Source organism: Protopterus annectens, chromosome 1.part2 (assembly GCF_019279795.1).
Source record: "Protopterus annectens isolate FY-2018-M chromosome 1.part2, PAN1.0, whole genome shotgun sequence".
Taxonomy (NCBI): Eukaryota; Metazoa; Chordata; order Ceratodontiformes; family Protopteridae; genus Protopterus; species Protopterus annectens.
This window is the reverse complement of record NC_056727.1, coordinates 917,954,853-917,976,983: the sequence shown is the minus strand read 5'-3', so window position 1 is coordinate 917,976,983 and position 22,131 is coordinate 917,954,853. Positions and strand designations below refer to the sequence as shown.

The window sequence follows — 22,131 nt, the reverse complement described above, 5'->3', positions numbered from 1 at the left end:
TTAAAGATCATCTGCAACTGACAAAATTAAAGTAGCCTATCTGTTCTCAAAATGCATTTCCTCTGTAGTTGCTTACCTTGACTGTCTTTCTGTCATCTGTTTGCATTCTTACTTTTCTTTTTAAGGAAGATCTCTTGCAAAAAAATGCCTTCCATAGCCATAACATGCTCTGCCCTCAATTATTCTGCAGGAATTTCTGCTTCCTTGCAGACAGCAGTCAATTACCTAGTCAGCAGGAAGGTGAAAGGCATAGACACAGACAGGATTTTCAGATTGGGGCAGTTATACTTGTATTTTTTTCTAATTTTCAATTTTAAGGCTAGTTGCACATTGTTTGCTAATCTGGTCTCCACACTGCCTTGCATTTGGCATCACTTTATGTGAAAACAAATGTGAAGGCTGCTTCTGATTCAGTGTTACAGAAACATATCACTTGCAGCACAGAGTCCACAACTCAGTTGTTTCTGATTTTGTCTAATGCCACTGAATTTTACCCTTCATCTGTCCTGTACTTTTGCAGAATGTCCTTGATTTTGACTCATATTTTTTCCGTCTGTCCCTTGGTGTAGAGGATATGTACAGATCTCCCCCAACAATCCACTGCTCTCAATTCCTTTGTCTGAAGGAGAAATCTCTGGACTTTGAAGACTGGAAAGGTTATAAGGACTACCTCAACAAAGATAATGGATAACGGCAACCTGAACCCAACATTTTCAATCTTTAGGATGCTATATGGCCTTCTAGGAATAGGCACAACACATCATCTGGCTCTCTCCAAGCCTCCCTAATGACAAAAGAAACCATCTTACTCACAGGAAAACCACACAGGAGACTTAGGAGTTGGAAAGCCTCCTGCAAGATCCTTTCTGGGGATGAAGGTGGGTCAGTAGGCCATCTCCCTTTCTTGTGTCATCTTTACTATCCTCCCAGAATAAGGTATCTTCTGTGGGATGTTGAGGAGTTTCCTGCATCTCCAGTGTCACCATCTGGCATAGGATACTCCAAAAGGGAGTCAATATGCTTTCATTTGCACAGGTTCTACCTCCCATTCATCACTGGGGAAGGCTTTGTGGAAAAACAGCAGCCATATGTACAGTCAGACCTACTAATGGGATCTCAACAACCGCTTTCTGATTCTCTGTCCCAATTGCGAGATCATCACGAAAATGCAGAGGCAAGTAGGAGCACATTTCAGGTCAAGACCAGAGCTAAAGCAAACATCAGGAGAAGCCCCTGCAAAGCAGTCTGCAGTGCAGAACTTGTGAACATTGTTAACCCACTCCACTTTACGGATATTGATGCTGAATGGGCAGCTTCGATACTGGCATCAACACCGTCACCAACTGATCAGCTGCTGACCCTGTTGATGAAATATCACTTGGGAAAGAGATAAGCAACCCAGAGAGAGACCTCATAACTGATGTGCAAATAGCTGAAAAATTAAAGAGTCAAAATGGCAATGAGGTAGTCAGTGAGATAGACTACCACAGCAAATTCTTGGCTCTAATACCAGGAAGCTCTACTCTGGAACAAGCTACCCATCTATGTCAAGGAAAGTTCATTAGCACTCTTCAAGAAAAATCTTGATGAGTGGATGGGAAATAGGAAATACACCCCAGGGATCACTTCTGTGTCTCTGCAGGACAGTGGCACAGGAAAATAACTTTCTTGGGTGGCGTAAGCTATGGAACCTTGCTGGCTAGGCTTACGTAGGCCCTTGGGCAGATAGCCTAGTACCTACCTATGAAGCAAAAAAGCACTTAATGCCATACAAAACAGTAGATATGCCATTGGCAAAATAACAGCACTGAAGTGGAAGATCATCATCTGGACTGGACTAGCTGTGGCCCTGAAGAAGAGACCACAGTTGATGCCAATGATTTGACCATTACAGGTTGCTTTCTGGTCTAGTCAGAGTGAGTGCCAAAACCTGGGCCAGTGGGGAGGCAGTACAAGGGGGGGAGGGCAATGTTTTCAAGTCCATCTGCCCTGGAACTAAAGGGAAATGGGACCAGGACCAAACTCTACTTGCACAGCTTTAATCTTACAAAGTCAGTGTCTACAGTAAAATAAAGGCTATGATGCGAGAAGATATACCTGAAAGGGTTGCTCCTTTTAAACCTTTGTCTACAAGAGCTCCAGTTCAGAAAGGCAGGAAATGCTATTCTGCCTGAAAGCCTGGGAGGGTGTCACTCAACAACCATGACAATTTTTTGGTACTTGTGACCAGCCTCTGACTGCTCTTTTGAGGGATAACTAAATGCTTCTTAAGAACAAGCCTTGTCAGACCATTTCCTCTTTCTAAGTATCTTAAGCTCAGTTTCTGTCATGGAAAAAACAGATGCAGACCCCTAGGTTGAAAGTGGTTCATCAGAGATCGAATCAGCTGCAGACAGTAAGAACTAACTTATGTCTGTCAAAAGTACACTTTTCAAAAATGTTATATGCATCACAAACTGCCTTTTCAAGATGAAGGCCTGAGACACAGAATTTTGTACCTGTAAAATACTTTTTTTAATCTGCTGACTCTGACTCCATGACAGCACAAAATCACAAAGCTGTAGTAAACTACCAAACCCTGCAACACTTTCTGAAATACAGTTCTTAAAATGGGAGATCTGATGCACAGTATCATCAGAATATAGTAGTGACTAAAAAACATGAGCAGCTACAGCTAAAAACAGAAACATCAAATCAACTGAAGAAAGGCATGCCTGTTACAAGTGTGAGGTAAGAAATTCATGGGCTCAGGGTGGAAGGAAAACAGACTTGAAAATTGACAAAAAAAAGTTAAAGATCTGAACAAAGTTTCTGTAATTAATCATGAAAACAATATATCAAATACAGTTAGAACTGAAATTACAAAATAGCGTGGGGTCATTTTCTGCTACACAAGATTTACAAGTGGCTAAAGAGATCAGTTGAGTTACACAGGCAATATGCATTTCAGCTAAAGGGAGGTATGTCAGCCTGGGAAAGTTCTATGTGTTGAGTTAGGACCTGCGGTCCAAGTCTTAATGACATTGAAGAAGATTTTATATATCAATGATCCAACCAGCAAACTGAATATGATGACACAATTTGTAGCCTTCAGACAATCTACCTGAAAAAAAAACTGAATCAGTAGAATTCCTTCCTAGAAAAATAATAGGGATGGAAAACATGAACTTTTCAGAAAGGCTTCTAGAGCTTTCATTATATTCTTCACCTTACAGGTTACTAAGAGTGGACATCAGTCTGGTTTGCAAGGCAATGCCTGTTCTGGTTCTGTCTGAAAGCCTGTACCTACATTGCAGTGCTGAAGGAGGTACCATCACATAAGGGAAACTAATACTAGAAAGAAGCATCAGTTAACAGTAACAATGGCAGATACATTACTGTACTTAGAACTAAGTTTAGAAATGTTACTCTCAACTTTGTTAACATACTGCCCTTTTTTTAAATTTTAGTCTCAATTTGTCTTGGGCTGAACCTGAAATAGGTCATCAAAGATCAGTGCTCTTGCTCTGGTTAATAAATACCAACACAGAGTTATAATAATGAAGCTTTTTGAAGTTCGGTAGGTCATAAACTTGACAAATAAACCTATGACCACGCCTAACCCTGGTATTTAGTTGTAACAAGGACAAGTCAGAATCATATTTTGTAAATAAAGATATTTATGTTATGCAATATAAATAATTTCTTTGTTAAAAAATAAATAAAACAGCATCTCCTGGGCAATCTGATCAGCATTAAAAATTTATTGCCAAATAAAAGTTATGGATTTATTAACAGAAGACAAGTTCATGTAAATATAAACTCTGCAGGAAACAAGTTGCAATGGGGGCATTAACAACAATAAAAGATAAACACTTCTTGAAAATATACAAAATTTTTAAAATGAAAACAATCCCAGTATACATTTTTACACAAATATAAAAAACTCCACTTCAGGCATCAATCTAAGACACCCGCTAAAACTCCAAAACTGAAATGCAATACAGTCAGCTTTACAATATTCTACATTAACTAAATAAATCCAATACAAATTTTTACAAGATTAACTCTCCAAAACATATAAAATTTTCTGCAATACACAGCTCTCCTTATTACTCAACATCCCCTAACTCGTTCTAGGAAAAGACAGGCGCAGTTTCCCAAATGCTTCGAGGAGTGTCTGGATATCTGTATACATATTTAATTGAAGAATTCAACTAAGTATCCTTATATCAGGGCAACAATAGAAGTACCACTAGGCCCTTTACAAGTACTGTCTGGATGGCTTGGGGAAATAATTAAATACAATGTTTTTTTAACTTCTGCTTGCCATTTCAGGTTGCTTCTCCCTGAATGATATGCTTTCACTTCTGAAGTGGCACTACCCCAGTTACAGCTTTTTAAATTTTTCAACTTACTCACTCTTCAATTTGTATGCATCAACCAGTTACAATCACATCCTATTTACTTAAACATTATTTCCCTCCTGGCACCAACAAGAACATTAAAGAAATGGCACAATGCACCTTCTCAGGACTGCTAACTACAAATAAATAAATAAATAAATAAACCAATTGCATTCCCGTAAGCTACCTGAAAAAATTATTGCCTGAAGTGCCTGGGAGATTGTGTGCAGTGGGAGAAATCAGACTTGGTGAAAACCGAAGTTCACTGAAGACTAGTTTCAGTGATTCAGCATAAAAAAAAAAACAGCATTCAAAGATGACATACTCTGAACATACAGGTTTCTAAAGTTATTAACTTTAAATAACTGCTGCCAAGTGTGTAGAGGTCCATGAAACTGGCCCTAACTAGAAAGACCCTCCCCTTGAAAGTGCAATAACCTTGGTGTTGATGTTAACAGTCAGGCTGCCACCTGTGTATACTAAAGTTACTCTTGAAGAACAATATAATTGTTCTTCGCTTATTCAGTGTGACTGGCTCATCTAATTAATGCTTGATGAACTGTTCCCGTACTAGCAATTCTGCAACTATGTGCAATATATCAATTTTGGAGACTTGCAAAGTTCAGCCTTAAGATAAAACTGCCCTGAAGAGTTACTTTGCTCATCCACTTGACCCAACATCAAACCCTGTCAGCTCTTGCAGGCAAAGTACAATGCTGCATTCCCTCCAGTGCTTCTAAAACCTCTAAATTCAGTACTGTGCTAAATGACTCATTTTCAAAGCAGTTCGGGGAAATAAAGGACAGATTAACAATTGAGTAAAGGGAAAGCACTGTGGAGAACACTAAAGAAATGAAAATTTGATATTCTTTACACATTATTCTGTTTCTCTAAATTCTGATTACCCTACTTCTTCCCACTTATGGATGGGAACTTTAACTTTTATTACAACAAATGCAAATAATTAGAGACTCGTTGTAAGGATTATACTAGTTTCTTGGGCAACTACATAAAAAAACATCAAATGATATGTCCCTCTTTGCTTCATTTGATGTTACAACCACGGAGGTGGCTACATAAGTAGAGTGAGTGTAATATCAAAAGCCACAAATGCAACACTGATATTACACAGTGGCTGGGCCACAAAGCACTGCTGCTACCAAGCAGACAGAAGCTACAACAGGACTACAAATGCTTACCTGCAGTTCTGTGATTACTACTAATTTCTGACATCTGTCAAATCATATAACATTTCCCCCATAATAAACCTTCAAGCATATAACTTTTAAGATGTTTGTTTGCATAACTACTATAGAGATGTCCTACATCATAAGGTTTCAAAGGTTCCTTTCCTGGTTTATTCTAAACTGTACACACCCTACTGTTATGTAGAGATGTTAATAAGCCAAATTGTGTTGGGGTGGTTATTAGGTGAAATGCAAATCACAGAAAATAATCTCATCAGTGTGCTATTCCAGTATGTAAACACATCTCCTCCCACTTGATACTGTTTAATGCACACTCTTCAGGGATGCTTGTTAGAACTTTGTGAGTGTGAAATGAATATTAACATTCAGCTCTCTCATACAGCTTACCAGCTCACTACATTTTTGCAAAACTTCAGAGTAACTTTGCAAAATATCTGCATACACACTGTAAATACTGCCACAGAAGGACAAGCAACCCAGCTGTATAAAGATGTTTTCATCAAACTGCTACACAAGATGAAAAGCACTTTTTGTTACAAAAGGAATTTATCTGAGATGCTCTCTCTTTTCTGGTCCTCCTAGACACTTCCTGAAAATTTCAGATGGAGACACAATAAGCTTGTCTATTGCAATAAAGTGAGACGATGTGCTAAGAATCCAAAAACAGGTATCCTACAGTGCAAGAATCCTGAAAAGACAATAAGACTTCTACACACCAGACTTACAGAGAAACCTTGCCCCAATCTAGCTTTGTATAACTACCTGCCCTCAGGATCTCATAATACTTCCTCTTAAAAGGACTGTTTACATCAAACAATATCATAAGTACATCATATTCTGAAACAATACATCTTCATATTTTACATATGTAAGTCTATTTACAGATAAAACTTTTAGAATACATTTACATACATGGGTGTATCCAGAAAGTAAATAGTGTTGTATAAATAAGAAATGAACAGCATAAAATAATGCCACAATTTTTTGAAGTGCTGTTAAAAAAGAGAAAAACATTGCTGGTCTTTTTTTTGTTTTCTTCCAACATTCCAAAGGCAGGTTAGGATAATCTGGTGTCAAAAAAAGGTGGGCAAGGTAGTCCATGGCTCTGCAAAATTCAGCTGGCATGCTCAAAATTCTGTTCAGTCCCGGTTGGTATTATTAGCTGCAAAGGCGTGCAAGTTTCCCATCTGACTTAGGCCACTCTGAATATGTGCAACATGGATTTCTACATTATTCTGAAAGCAGCTACAAAAACAAGAAAACAGATTAGTCTGACTTTTAACTTTCATAATTAATAACCATAGCTGTCAAACTTTTACTTAGAGAATCAGAGACACATCCAGAAAATAGACACTTTTAAAATATTAGTGCTATTAACCTGAGCAATAGAATGTGTGTAAATTAGCATGCACTTTTTGAAGTAAAACAAACCTATAACTGTAATTATTGTCATTATTACGTGTAATCTACCACCTTTTATCCCTAAAAGAGACATGTTTTAAGAGGGATTAGGAAGAACAGAGCAAATCTTTGAGACAAAATCAGGTACAGTTGAGAGGTAAGCAAATAACCTTTTAGATGTGCACATTTTGGTCTCTTTATTTTACTTAGCCCTTGCTATTCCTCTCAGCTTGCAAAATCATAGCAGAGGGCTATCAAAATTAATAGGAGAGAATTCAAAATCACAGCACTCAAAATATGCATATGCACAAATGTTTAAATTTACCCCTTTGCTAGATATAACCCATAAAATAAGAACCGTTGTGGTGTTAGCAGATGCACAACTACATTGTTGTACCAAAAGAAAATTTCTCCTTACTGCACTTTAAAAAGATGCACATGCCTGTTTTCTTGGCTTGTTATATACAGCGGTTATAACTATAGTTTACTTAGCATACTAGAACAAATTTTGTACATTTTTGTGTCTATAACATGGCTGTGGAACTTTCACCAAACATTCTTATGTTGCAGTTAAACAAAATAACACAGAAGACACCTCAGCTTGGAGATGAAGCAGAATGCCAAGCATTTGTAAAAAAGCATCACACAGCCTAAAATTTGCTTGTTAATCTAGGCCATTCTTAATAGGATAATACCCTCTTCCTCACAGAAAATGATTTTGCTCCTTTTATTGCCATATGATACCTAGATCCAGTCAGAGCAACATTCCAAAACTGTTCTGTCCTCTAACCAAAATATGGCCCGTTAACTCTTCCATTTTTTGCATAAAATGCATCGTACTGCATTTTTCCACAACCTAGCCTTCTTGCTCATCATAACATTAGAAAAGCTTTATGTTGTACAATCATACACAAAGTCTCAAGCGGATTTATTACTTCTGTCCCATGATGCTTTGTATTGGGGCCACATTGTTGGATATTTTTTCTCAGATATAAAAGTTGGAAATCAGCCAGGGATAACCACATATGTTGATAACTGCAAAGTGTGGAATACAATTTCTTCACTAAAACATGCCAAAGTTTTCTAAGATGGTCTACAGAAATATTAAGCTGGCACAAAACTCACATTTAATGTCAATAAATGTAACACCATGAAACATTAAAGGACATAAATTATGATTATAAAATAAAAAGAAAATTATAAAAAAAAAAGTGACCATCACTAAAGGCCTAAGGATAGCAGCAGACAACCTTGAAGAAACTACTGCATTCCAATTATTAAAGGTCACTTAGTTGCTACCTCTGCTGGTCTAGAAGGCGAAGTCTCATCTAGTTTTATTCAAAAGTCTACGCCATGAAGGCACAGCTGGGGGAACTACTACTAGATCAGGGAACCTAATACTATGAATAAATAGCAGAAAACAATGCGACAGATGCCTTACACAATGCTGTCCAGGATTATAAACTTCACCGTATAAAACAAAAATAAGCAATAACTTTCTTCAGAAATAATTCTGATATATATATGTACTCATCCAGTCCAATACTGTTCAACTGTATGCAATTTCTACAGCAATCTCACAAACGGCCAATGTTATATCCACTGTGCTTACTAGGTAAATATGGAATCGATTCAGATTGCTAGGTCTTACTTCTGTATCACACACACACACACACACACACCCTACAGCCACATTAGAAGTCACTAATCCATGTAACTGCATGTCTTTGGGATGTGGAAATAAATCAGAGTGCCGAGAAAAAATTCACTTGCACAAAGGGAGGACATGCGGACTCTGCACCATAGCCAAGATTAAAACGAAAGAACGACTAGAAGACAACGCTACTCACTGTGCTAGTATGCCACCCCAGATAAACATACAGAAACATATGCATGCATATTGTATACATATTTTACAAATATGAATATAAAATGAAAAATACATGGGAAGTGGAAAACAGGTTCAAAGGTAGTTATCAGTCATAAGGAATAGGACCCATTGAAGTGCATAATCTATTTTTTCCCCAGGTTTCAAAGAGTGCTGTCTGGTTAAGTGACTTGCTCAGAGTTGCACAGTAGGCAAATAAAGGCTTAGGTAATCAAATCCTGGACTACAGGAAGCTGCTTGTTAACAGCTCATACAGCCTTAATCCTCTGAACTGACTGCAAATAAATAAAATAAATAAAAGGTACCTGGCGAATAAACAGATGCTTTTCATTCTCTGTGCTGTCTTTTTAGAGCTTTGTGCAAAAAGACTTGCATGTATTGTAACTGTAACTTTAACCTTTGCATGAAATATCCTGATCAGTGTGAGATTAAATGTATACTGGACCCAGGCTGTTTTCAATCCATGGTCCTCCCACCATATTTTTTTAGGACCAGCCATAAATAAACCATCTTTTGAATTACTCTTCCTAATTCCATTCACCTACCTGACTGATTATATTTATCATTTGATAAAGCAGCATTTGAGTGTTTGTTAAAAAAATATTTTTTTTCAAGAAAGAAATTAAATAAACCATACTAAGCATTAACAGAATTATAGGTTCATAGGTTGGTACTGGGCTATCTGCCCAAAGGCATATATTATCCCAGCCACGTTGTGTGGTATTCACCGCCCCTTTAGTAGTTCCCTAGACCCTTGTACTAGCAGCTAGTACCATTGGCCCCTATCTAGTAGTGCTGTTGGTGTGATCCCCGGTGTGAACTTTCTGTTACCCATCTACTCATCAAGGTTCCTCTTGAAGAGTGATAGTGAGGGGCTCTGTCTTATGTAGATCGGGACCCTGTTCCATAGTAAGGGAAGTCTCTGCGAAGGGAATCTATCCCTCCAGCATGTTCTATTCATTGTTGTGTTGAGGTTTATATCCCTAGAGCGTGTAGCTCGAGTAGATTTGGTTTTGCTAAGATGCAGCATGTTCAACAATTCTGGGTTGGACATGGCTCTGTACGTTAGACAGATCGCCTCTGAGAAAGCGGTATGCAACAGAGAACAGTCTTAGCTTTTTCAATCGTGCTGCATAGGGCAACTGTTTGAGGCCAGTAATCCTCTTGGTTAGGTACCTCTGTGGTCTCTCCAGCTGCTGGAGATGTCTATCCAGGTACATTCCAATTGGTGCATTGTACTCAATAATGGGTCTGATGAAGGAAGAGTAGAGGTGCACCATTACATCCTTAGATCTTGATGTGAACCCTTTTGTGATCAGATGGGTTACATAGAAGGATTTTCTAACCACTTTGGCAGCATGGTTATCAAAGGAAAGCTGACTATCTACTTGGGTCCCTAGATCCCTTATTTCTTCTTCAGATTTCAGGGGATTACTATGTTGTAGTTTGCGGGTACTCTGTTTTTTCCAAAGGGGATTACTTTGCATTTAGCTTGAGACCATGGCTTTGACACCATGCATCAGTCTCATTTAGGCCCTTCTGGAGGATCTCCATGTCGGCCGGAGACTCTATTATAGCACCCAGTTTGCAGTCGTCTGCAAACTTAGTCAGCCACAGTCCTTCCGTGCTTGCATGTACTTCTGAGAAGTATATGCCAAACAGGAGGGGACCCAGGACTTACCACTTACCACTTCAAAACATTTCAACTATAAAAGACCACTTGAACTATTATTACTACAATCAAATTTAGACAAAGGATGACAGCCAGTAATTATGCATGTCTTCCAGTTATGATTATATACTAAGGACATTTGCCTAATTTGATGCATGGACTGAAATGGCAAACCCAATAAAGATTGAAGGTACTAAGGCATTTAATTCAAACTGGGTTGTACAGCTTCAGTTTAGGTGGAAACTATACATACAGTCTGCAACTCTGGGCAGTGCTATATACAATGCAAATGTAAGGCTAACGCTTCTGCAGTGCATATTGCATAAAGACTAATTTTTCATTATTATTGATACAGTGCAACTGAAATTCATACCGGGTTACTTACCACCACTACCTCCAATGGTATCTCATTCACACCTCACACCTGAGCTGCAACATCTCTAGCAATTCACATATACCCTTAGATTTCTGAGCATTTCCTGAAAAATCTTACTACAAAATAAGCAAATTTAAATCTGCAGTGAACTGTACATACTAATGAAAACAAGCAGCAATAATGTTCTGCAAATATTCCTTAAAAAAATAATAATCAATACATTAAAAGTTTTTACACAAACACTGCATTACAGTAAACTATAACTCGCAATAATCCAAGCTTACATTCACTTAAGTCTTCGCAAATATCTTTGAATAGCTTAGAAACCATACTGCCTAGAAATGCTGCCCAGATTTCAGCTTTCTAACACGTGCAGGTTGAAGGGAATTAAAGGAAAACATTCCTTGGCAGCACTACAGTATGACATGGCCATAGTTACCTCTATCGTCTCGCTAACCCTGTGCATGGGTCAGAGATAGCTAAGGGCAGTGCACAAAGAGGTTCTGTAGATCCTGCAGATGAGAAAAGGTCCTGGGTCAGCTGATAGTCAACTGCATGGAGCAATAAAATGGTAAGAAAAGACACAAAGGCCAAAACTATATCTAGCCTTCAATTATTCTAGTTTGCTGACCAGTAAAATGATAACATTTGGACTGAAACACTGCAAATATTTATGTAGCTACAGTTTCCTTTTGCTAATTTGACAGGTTCTTTGAATCAGCACACTAACACCTGTATCAGTAATGCATCTCAGGTCACCAACACCTTCTCTGTGAAATAAAATGTCCTCATACCTACCCCCCCCCCAAAAAAAAAAAAATACCTTTCCTTAATCTGCTTCCTACCACCTGTCATTTATAATGATATTTAAATCTGTGCAATCATGTTTATTTTGTTGAGTTAAAGGTTTAATGTTCACAGCTGGCAAAATAGCAGTTCTTAGGGCTGGTGTAATGGATAAGGTGTTACCTCACAGACACATGGGTTTGATTATCACCTTGGTGACTCTGGTTTTGGGTAGGCATGTAATAGTTTGAAACTGATTTGCCTAGTCCTTATCTATAAGCCTACAAAACAATGAGAAGACAAATGCTAATTCAGGATACATGAACCATACTTAGGAATAGCATCCCTTCCCCCAAAAAAGTCACCGTCTGTGTAGCTCTCTGGTACTAGACTAGAATGAAACTGGAAAAAATGGCTACAGTCATATCTCAAGCTGTTGCTTTTACACACACACACACACACACACACACACACACACACACACACACACACACACACACACACAATGCTTCCTCACCCATACCCCCAAAAGCAGCCACCTTCCAAGTCTCATATCAGACTGGGCTGAAAGGAACAAAAAAAAACAAATGACCAAAGTAATGCATTTCAACTTGTTGATGCCGAATGTATATATATATATATATATATATATATATATATATATATATATATATATATACACACACAGTGCTTTGTTACCCTTACCTCCAAAAGCCACCTATCTGTAAAAGTACAGTTGTGTACCTACCATAAATGTAGATGTTTGAGTGTATTCACTGTTGCAGTCATTACACTTGGTTATCCTGCTGGCAGGCTACCCGCAGTCGGCCTGAATTCCAAAGTCCTGGTCCAGCATCGGTTGCTGTCGCCTCTTCCCTGACGTCAGTGCGCCAGGGGTATATAAGATGCAGCCGACGCCATTTTCTTCAGTTTTTCTTGCCCCAGATGTCAGGTGCTCCCAAAAGGGTAGGCTAAAAAACATTGCTTATAAAAGCATGCACTAAAATAAACATTACCTTCATCTACAAGCAAATACACCACATAGGTTGTACAGAATAGAGAAGTACAGATAAGTCCCAGCAAAGAAAGGGGGATGGTGGGTGGGTAACCTGGACTGCAACAGTGAATACACTCGAACATCTACATTTATGGTAGGTACACAACTGTACTATGTTCATCATGTTTCACTGTTGCAGTCATTACACTTGGGTTGAATCCCAAAGCTGAGGTTGGGCGGCTGGGTCTAAATAGAATTAGGAGTGGCTATGAGGCCCTGCAGAACTGCAGTGGCAAAGCCTGCTCTGGATTTAGAGTAAAGAGGTAAGTGGTAGTGCTTAGTAAAAGTGTGCACTGAAGTCCAAGTTGCAGCCTCCAAAATATCCTTGGTTGGTACTCCTCTGAGGAAGGCTGCTGAGGTGGCTGCTGCCCTGGTAGAATGTGGTTTAATACTCTTAGGCACTGATTTGCCATGTTGTGAATAGCAGAAACGAATGCAGTGTCATATCCATTTTGAAACAGTCTGCTTTGAGGTAGCCTTTCCTTGTGATCCTGCAGCATATGTCACTAAAAGTTGCTCAGTCTTTCTGAAAGCTTTAGTTTTGTCCAAGTAGAAGCGTAGCTGTCTGTGTATGTCCAAAGAATGCAGAAGTCTCTCCCCTTTTTTCTGTGGATTTGGGTAAAAAGTAGGCAAATGAATGGTTTGATTAAGAGCCACACTGGACACTACCTTAGGCATAAATGTTGGGTTTGTCCTTAGAGAAACCCTGTCCAGATGGAAGATAATAAAAGGTTCCACAGCCATTAATGCCTGTAACTCTTAGACTCTTCTTGCTGAAGTTATTGCTAGGAGCAGAGCTGTTTTCCATTATAAGAATTTTATCTCAGCTGTATTGGCTGGCTCAAAAGGAGACTGTGAGTTTTTCCAAGACAAAATTGTGGTCCCATGCAGGTATTGGTGCTCTCCTTGGAGGTCTTATGTTTTTGGCCCCCCTGAGGTACTGCCTAAGCAATGGATGTGAAAAAATAGGTGGGTCTGTATTGTAATGAGCTGAAATGGCAGACGCATGGATCTTAATTGATGAGAAGGATAGGCCTTTGTCCAGCATCTCAGTTAGATATTGTAAAATCTGAGGAATATTTGGAAGAAGCGTGTCAATTCCTTGTGCCTGGTTCCAAGCACAGAATCTCTTCCATTTTTCTATATAAGATTTTCTGGTGCTGGGCCTCCTGGCCTCCAAAATAGCATCCATAACCGCTTTAGAGAGAGGTGTATTCTGAATGGTTACACTATCCGCCATGCAGCTAGATTTAGGGTTCTGAGTTGGCTGTGCAGGATCTGATTGTTTTGTTGGGTCAGTAAATGAGGAATTTGAGGCAATGTCCAGGCTGGGCCTTGAGACAAGCTCCTTAGGACTGGGTACCAGTGTTGGCATGGCCAATCTGGGGCAATCAGTATCATTTGTGGCTTCTCTTGTCTGACCTTTAGGAGTACCTTGGGGAAGAGAGGCAGTGGAGGAAAGGCATATACTGTAAGGTTGTTCCAGCTGAATGACAAAGCATCCACTTTCCATGCTTGTTTGTGATAAGTCCTTGTGCAGAAACTCTGAAGTTGGCAGTTGTGAGGGGAGGCAAAAAGATCCATGTCTGGGTATCCCCATTTCCTTGTTATCATGTTGAAGATTTGTTGGTCTAGTTGCATTTGTTTTTCCTGGCAGGAATTGTGCTTGCAGGTATACTTGGTAAGTCAGTGCTGTGCTCCACAAAATCATGGCTTGTCTGCAGAGAGGGTAGGAATGTGTGCCCCCTTGCTTGTTTATGTACCACATGACTGTGGTGTTTCTGTCTTTATCAGCAGCTGTCCTGGATGAAGTAGGTCCTTGAAGGCTGTCAGGGCATTTTGTACAGCTAGCATCTCTTTTTGATTGATGTGAAGATGCATTTGGATTGCGGGCCATGTGCCCTGAATACATTTTCCTGCCATGTGGGCCCCCCAGGCATAATCTGATGCATCTGTTGTTAGTGTTTGCCTGGCTGTGGGTAAAGTGAATGGCTGTCCCTTGTTGTGGTGACAGGCCTGTGCCCACCATCGAAACTCCTGTTGTAGGCAGGGAATGAGTGAAATTAATGATTCCAGGCTGTGGCAATGTTGAGTCCAAACACTTTTTAGATACCATTGTAGTTTCCTCATATGCAGTCTTGCATATGGAATTAGCAGAATGCAGGATGCCATGTAGCCCAGAGCCTGCAGAATTTTTTTTGCAGATAACTGGGTCTTTGTTGCCATGCTTTCGAAGTAAGACGTCAGTTGCCTTTGTTTGTCTGGTGTGAGATAAGCCATCTGGGCAGTTGTATTTAAGCTTGCACCCAGGAATATTATCTCTTGAGAGGGTACTAGTTTTGATTTCTTTTCATTTACTGTGTACATTAGGCAAATTAGTAATCTTTTTACAAACTCCAGATGCTTTAGTAGAATGTCTTTGGTCTCTGCTTGAATAAGGCAGTTGTTCAAGTAGGGATATATTTGAATTCCTCTTTGTCTGCAAAATGCAACTACTGGTGCCAGGCATTTTGTGAAGACCCTGGGCGCAGTAGATAAGCCAAAGGGCAGTGCAGAGAATTGGTAGTGCATTGAGCCAGCTATGAATCTGAGGTATCTTCTGCAAGATTGTCTGATTGTGACATGCAGGTATGCCTCTTTGAGGTCCAAAGTTACAAGCCAAGCTTTCTTGCCCAGCATGGGCAGAAGCTGCTGCAGAGTCAACATTTTGAATGTTGTAACGTCCAGAAAAGTATTTAGAATAGAGAGGTCCAGAATTGGTCTCCATGCTTTGTCCCTTCTTGGTACTAAGAAAAGTCTTGAGTAAAATCCTTGTCCCTGCTCTTGTTGTGGCACTGGCTGAATAGCCCTCATGTCCACGAGATGAAACTTGTTTTGTGTCTCTTCCCATTGATTGTGTGGCAGGTCTGGCATACCTTTTGCCTTTGGAAGGATGTGAAAGTGGAACCTGTAGCCCTGAGAGACTATATTTAAGACTCATTTGTCCTGGGTGATCATGTGCCAATTTTGTGAAAAAAGTGCTAGCTTTCCCCCTAAGGGTGCTGCCGAAAGATAAATGCTTGGCATTGGCAGAGGGAAGTCATTGGGACTGTTTCCTATATGGCTGCGATTTGTCTTCTCCGCTTTTGGAGGTAGAAGCACCCCATTGTTTGGGCCTGTATGAGCCCTGGGGCTGTTGTCTGCCTCTAGGGTGACTGTATCTGCCTTTTTGTGGCCTGTCTGACATGGGAAAGGACCAATTCTTAGAAGGCCAGTTCTTGCTAAATCTGGGTGACTGTACCTGCAATAAATCCTTTACTGTCTGCATAGATTTAGCTTTATCCTCCATTTTCTTCAACACCTCTTCTGCCTTAACACCAAACAAAGTATCATGCTGTAATAGGTTCATAGGTTGGTACTAGGCTATCTGCCCGAAGGCATATATTAGCCCAGACACGTTGTGCGGTATTCACTGCCCCTTTAGTAGTTCCCTAGACCCTTGTACTAGCAGTTAGTACCCTTGGCCCCTATCTAGTAGTGCTGTTGGTGTGATCCCCGGTGTGAACTTTCTGTTACCCATCCACTCATCAAGGTTCCTCTTGAAGAGTGATAGTGAGGGGCTCTGTCTTATGTAGATCGGGACCCTGTTCCATAGTAAGGGAAGTCTCTGCGAAGGGAATCTATCCCTCCGGCATGTTCTATTCATTGTTGTGTTGAGGTTTATATCCCTAGAGAGTGTAGCTTGAGTAGATTTGGTTTTGATAAGATGGAGCATGTTTAACAATTCTGGGTTGGACATGGCTCTGTACGTTAGACAGAGATCTCCTCTGAGAAAGCGGTATGCAACTGAGAACAGTCTTACCTTTTTTCAATCGTGCTGCATAGGGCAACTGTTTGAGGCCAGTAATCCTCTTGGTTAGGAACCTCTGTGGTCTCTCCAGCTGCTGGAGATGTCTAACCAGGTACATTCCAATTGGTGCATTGTACTCAGTAATGGGTCTGATGAGGGAAGAGTAGAGGGGCACCATTACATCCTTGGATCTTGATGCGAACCCTTTCGTGATCAGATAGGTCACATAGAAGGATTTTCTAACCACTTTAGCAACATGGTTATCAAAGGAAAGCTGACTATTTACTTGGGTCCCTAGATCCCTTATTTCTTCTTCAGATTTCAGGGGATTACCTCCTATGTTGTAGTTTGCAGGTACTCTTTTTTCCAAAGGGGATTACTACGCATTTATTTGCATTTAGCTTGAGACCATGGCTTTGACACCATGCATCAGTCTCATTTAGGCCCTTCTGAAGGATCTCCATGTTGGCCGGAGACTCTATTATAGCACCCAATTTGCAGTCGTCCGCAAACTTAGTCAGCCACAGCCCTTCCGTGCTTGCCTGTACTTCTGAGAAGTATATGCCAAACAGGAGGGGCCCCAGGACAGAGCCCTGAGGCACACCACTCGTTACTGGTCTGGATTCAGACATAGATCCCGCTACTCTTACTTTATGGGATCTGTCTGAGAGCCAGTTTGTGATCCATCTTGTGATGTAAGGGTTTATGCCCAGGCTGGTGAGCTTATCAATAATACCTGAATGGGGAATGGTGTCAAATGCTTTAGCAAGGTCAAGGTAAGCAGTGTGTACCTACTTTCCCTTATCTATAGCCTGAGTAACTGTCTCAAAGAAATCCACCAGGTTCAGGAGGCATGATCTTCCCTTGACGAAGCCGAACTGTGTGGGGTCCAGCGACTGGAGGTTCCCAATCTCTCCATTTATGAGTTCCATAATGATTCACTCTCCATAGCCTTACAGATCAGACTGGTCAGGCTTATTGGTCGGTAGTTCCCAGGGTCAGTTGTGGCCCCACCCTTGTGTAGCGGGACCACCGTTGCCAAGCGCCATTCTATGGGCACATATCCTGTGGAGAGGCTGAGACTGAACAGGGTATTAAGATGCTGGATTAATTCCTTTTGGAGCTCGCGTATGACAGCCTGGGACACCATCTGGTCCCATGGAGGCAGTGTTTTTAGCTTTAGATAGAGCCTTATTAACCAACGTATCAGTAATAATTGGACTTGCACAATCCCCTGGAATGGTAATAGGCCCTGTAGGTGGTGGTGGTGGGGGGGGATTTGCACTGAACCTGTTAGTCAAGATGTTGGCAATGTCAGAAGGGTCAGTGTATTTTGTCACATTTTGTACTAGCTCAGAAAAGACCTGAGTGTTGCCATTTAGGTTTTTGATGTAGCCATAAAAGGCCTTATGGTTATCCTTGGCAACTTTCTTTTCAAAATTAGCTTTAGTTGACTTGATGAGGGCCCTCAATTTCTTACTAATGCTGATCAGGGATGATTTTTCTACTTGAGATTTGGCCTTTTTTTGTATAAGTCTCCTCCTTTTATTGTAAAGTTTGCTTATGGCCGGGGTCCACCAGACTGGTTTCTTCTTGCTTGAGGAAGGAGTCTTGGTTTTATTTGGGATAGCACAGTCCATGCAATCCTGAAAATGTATATAAAGTGCCTTGGTGTAGGATTCCGCATCCTGGATATCATTATCCTTCTGCAAGGGAATAGTGAAGCTTTCCACTCCGGATGCAAGTAGTTTGAAGTTTGATTTGGAAAGGTTTTTGACTATGGTTTCTTTGACTGGGGGAGGTGGAGGGGTGAGGATGTCCAGGGTGGAGCATCCGATAATTTTGCTTTAACATGATTAGGCAGAGTCTGTTCCTTTAACCAAGCATGCCTTCTAATGACAGAACCTGTAACAGCGGCCCTGCAAGAGGCCTCCAGTGAATCAAAACCACATTGCAAAGTATGCTTTCCCACTTGTTCAGCTGCATGCAATAAATCCTGCAATTCCTTGCTCTCAGAACATTCAGAATTTGTCAACATTTTCTGTTTTAGCAGAGACATTAAGTATTGCTGATATTTAAGCATATGAAACTGACAATTTAAAGCCCTTACAGCCAAGGTAGCAGAAGTGTAAACTTTTTTCCCCCATCTGTCCAGTGCCCTTGAATCTCTATCTGAGGGGACTGTTTTTTTTTGCAGTAGAGGCCTTGACCCCTTTGGGACCCTCAGATATAGTTTCTGGGTCAGCAGCAGGGTTTTTATATAGAAATTTATGAGAATCTGGAACCCTGTATTATCTGTCTGGCTTAAGAGGTGCAGGAGGTAAAGAGTCGGGAGACAGTCCGGACTCTGAAAATACATCATCTACAATGTCTAGAACAGGTGGAATAGCAAGAGGTCTGTGCTGAGGTAGTACAAGAAAGTCTCTGAGCCTTTTCTTAGATTCTGAGTAATCTTGGCTCTCCCAGTGGAAATGCTCCCTCATGGTATGCAGGGTTTCTCCAAAGGAATACTCCTCAGGAGGAGAAGTTGAAGGAATAGATTCTTCAGCATCAGAATCCTCATAGGGAGGAATAGAGTATCCCTGTTCTGAAGAAGAGTCAGAGGAAATGGAAACCTGATCAGAGGAATCATATTCAGTGTCTTGCCTAGGCCTCTTATCAGGAGGGGGATGTGAACCCCTGATCAAAGTAATTAGGTCTTCGGCCATTTTGAGCATCTGTTTCTTAGGCATGGAAGTCTGTCCTGGAGAATGCTGTACTTGTTTCCTTGTCTTTAAAGCGGTTTTAGTCTTTGTCTTGGATGCTGATGTTGGCTTGATATAAACCTGTGTAGGTCTGAAAACACCTTCAGAAGCCGATGCCTGCTCAGCGGCTCCGGACTCATCTGAGGGATTCGTTTCCGAAGGCCCAATACCTTGAGTATCCAGAGGCCTAGTTGTCTCCACGTGGGAGTTAGAGGCGGCCTGTGGCTCTGAGGTAGCGGGTGTCAGGGGCTGCGAAAGCGCCTCACTGAGAACCGGCAAACCGGTGATTGGCCTAGAAGAGGCTTCGTCATCGGTTTTGGACCTCGGATGCCTGCCCTTTTCTTTTTCCTTGCGCTTTTTATGAACTCCGGTCGTCGGCTGTTCCGATGGCATTATATAGTTAAACCTTCGGCCAAAGTAATGAAAAACAAAATCATACCGATGCTTAATAGTGCGTTGGTTAAATCTAGAACAAAACCGACAACTAGCAACGTCGTGGTCAGGGCCTAGGCAAGGAATACTGTAAGAATGAAAATTCTTATGAGGTATTTGCTTCCCACAAGAAATACAATTGTTAACTTTTTCTGACATCGGTCTGGAGCAAGAAAAAGTTTCCCCAATGGGGTACTTAGCTTTACTGAAGACTTCGGATCTGAAATTCAATTTGGAAAATCTCAGGAGTTGGCCGACCGGCACTTGCGAACTGATTTTGCTTCGGGCACCGCGTGGCAAGAAAGACTGAAGAAAATGGCGTCGGCTGCATCTTATATACCCTGGCGCACTGACGTCAGGGAAGAAGCGACAGCAACCGACGCCAGACCAGGACTTTGGAATTCAGGCCGACTGCGGGTAGCCTGCCAGCAGGATAACCCAAGTGTAATGACTGCAACAGTGAAACACGATGAACATCATCTAGTGCTTGATTGTGAGGAAAGTGAGCAAATAACGATCAATGTAATGCATTCCAATGTGTTGTACCAAGACAGTAAACAACTGCCTCTAGACAAATTTCAATGATGACCTGTGCAAATTTTTTTTATTTTATTTATTTTACATTTGTTAACCGGGCTAGTCCAACTGGATACATGTCCATTTTCAGTGGAGGCCCGAGGAGAAAAGCTCCGAGTTTTCAAAACATTTAATGTTACAAGTAATTTAAAAATAACAATACAAAAATGTATAGCAAAATGTCACAAGAACAAGATTTGTTCATAGTAAAAAAAATGATTTGACTATTTTCCCCACAAAAAAACAATAAGTAAGTAAATCGAGAAAAGATGGGGATATAAGGTTACTAAGGACATCTACAGGATAAGACAGGATTTGGAAAACAGGATAGGTGGTTAGATGGGATAGGTAGAGCTGGACAGAGTAGAAAGGTCAGTGAGTAATTATGATATAAGGATAAACTTTAACAGAGAAAAATTTGAGGGAGACATGGTAGAGCAGAGGACAATGAAATGAGGAAGCAGATTAGTCAGGGTTATTGCAAGAGCATAACCAGTGGTTGGAGAGGAAATGTTTAAGGTTAGTTTTGAATAATGGGAGAGATGTAAGAGCTGTTAGGTCAATTGGTAGGAGGTTCCATATTTTACCAACAAAGTTAGAGAAAAGAGAGTCTCCTGCCGAATTATTAGATAAAGAAGTTTGCATCTGCATTTTTTTAGTTGAGCGTAACTTTTTCAGGTTATGGTATGGCATTATGAGGGTAGAGAGAGTTGGGGTATTGTTAGGTTGATAAAGGACTTTATGGGCAATAATAAGTTGGTTAAGTTGTAGGAGGTGAGGTAATTCAAGCCAGCCTAGTTGTTTTAGGTTTTGACAGTGATGAGTCCTATAAGGTGAGTTAGTGGCGAATCTGGCAATGTTATTATAAGATTTAGCTAGTTTGTTATGATTATATTGGGACAGGTTAGTTTAGATGGGGGAGGCATATAATAGGGTAGAGAGTAAGTGAGTTCTTGCTATTGTAGATCTGGCTAGTGATGATAGAAATTGTTTAATTCTATATAGAGATCCGAGTTTTTGTTGGTAGATTTTATTATAGTGTTAATGTGAGCGTTAAATTTAAGTTGATTATCTATTGTGATTCCTAGGAGTTTGGTGGTGGTGTCAGGAGAAATTATGGTACCATTGTTGGATTGAAGTGTAAAATGAAGAGGGGGAGATGTGTGTGAGGGTGTAAACAGCAATAATTTGGTTTTTAGGGTTGAGGAGAAGACAATGGTTAGAGAACCATTTTTCTATTGTGGTGAAGGATTTTTGTGTGAGAGAATGTAGGTCAGTTTGGGATTTTGCTGAGCAAATAATTGTGGAGTCGGCGTATTGAATGCAGGTAGAGAAGGGATAGAGATGATGGTCATTGATGAAAATGGAGAATAAAAGTGGGCCTAAGATAGAGCCCTGTGGGACACCTAGGGAAGTAGGTAGAAGTTCAGAAAGATGATTCTGCCAGAGAACTGCTTGTTTACGATTATCCAGGTAGGATGTGAACCAATTCAAGGCGGATTTATCAAGTGATAGGGACTTTAGAAGGTGGAGTAGAAGTTTATGGTTGACAATATCAAAGGCTTTAGAAAGATCTACAAAGAGTGCTGATGACAGGAAATTATTGTTTCGATTTGTGTTGATACAGTTGGTAAAAGAAAGTAGGGCTGTGGTAGTACTGTAGTAAGGACGAAAGCCATGTTGACAGTACGCTAAGAGATTGTGGTGGAGTAGGTGGGTAATTAATTGTTTGTGGATACATTTCTCCATTATTTTAGCAAGAGGAGACAGAAGAGCT

At 40.5% G+C, this 22,131-nt stretch overlaps 1 protein-coding gene across 1 annotated transcript in view; it reads right to left on the bottom strand.

The window, feature by feature from the left end:
* Positions 1 to 3,728: 3,728 nt before the first annotated feature.
* LIN9 (lin-9 DREAM MuvB core complex component) overlaps positions 3,729 to 22,131 on the bottom strand; it is a 2,964,607-nt gene continuing 2,946,204 nt past the window's right edge. Inside the window, exon 15 of the mRNA XM_044059638.1 lies at positions 3,729 to 6,838. Coding sequence (XP_043915573.1) covers positions 6,733 to 6,838 — 106 coding nt within the window. The 3' untranslated portion in view covers positions 3,729 to 6,732. The remainder of the gene's footprint in view (positions 6,839 to 22,131) is intronic.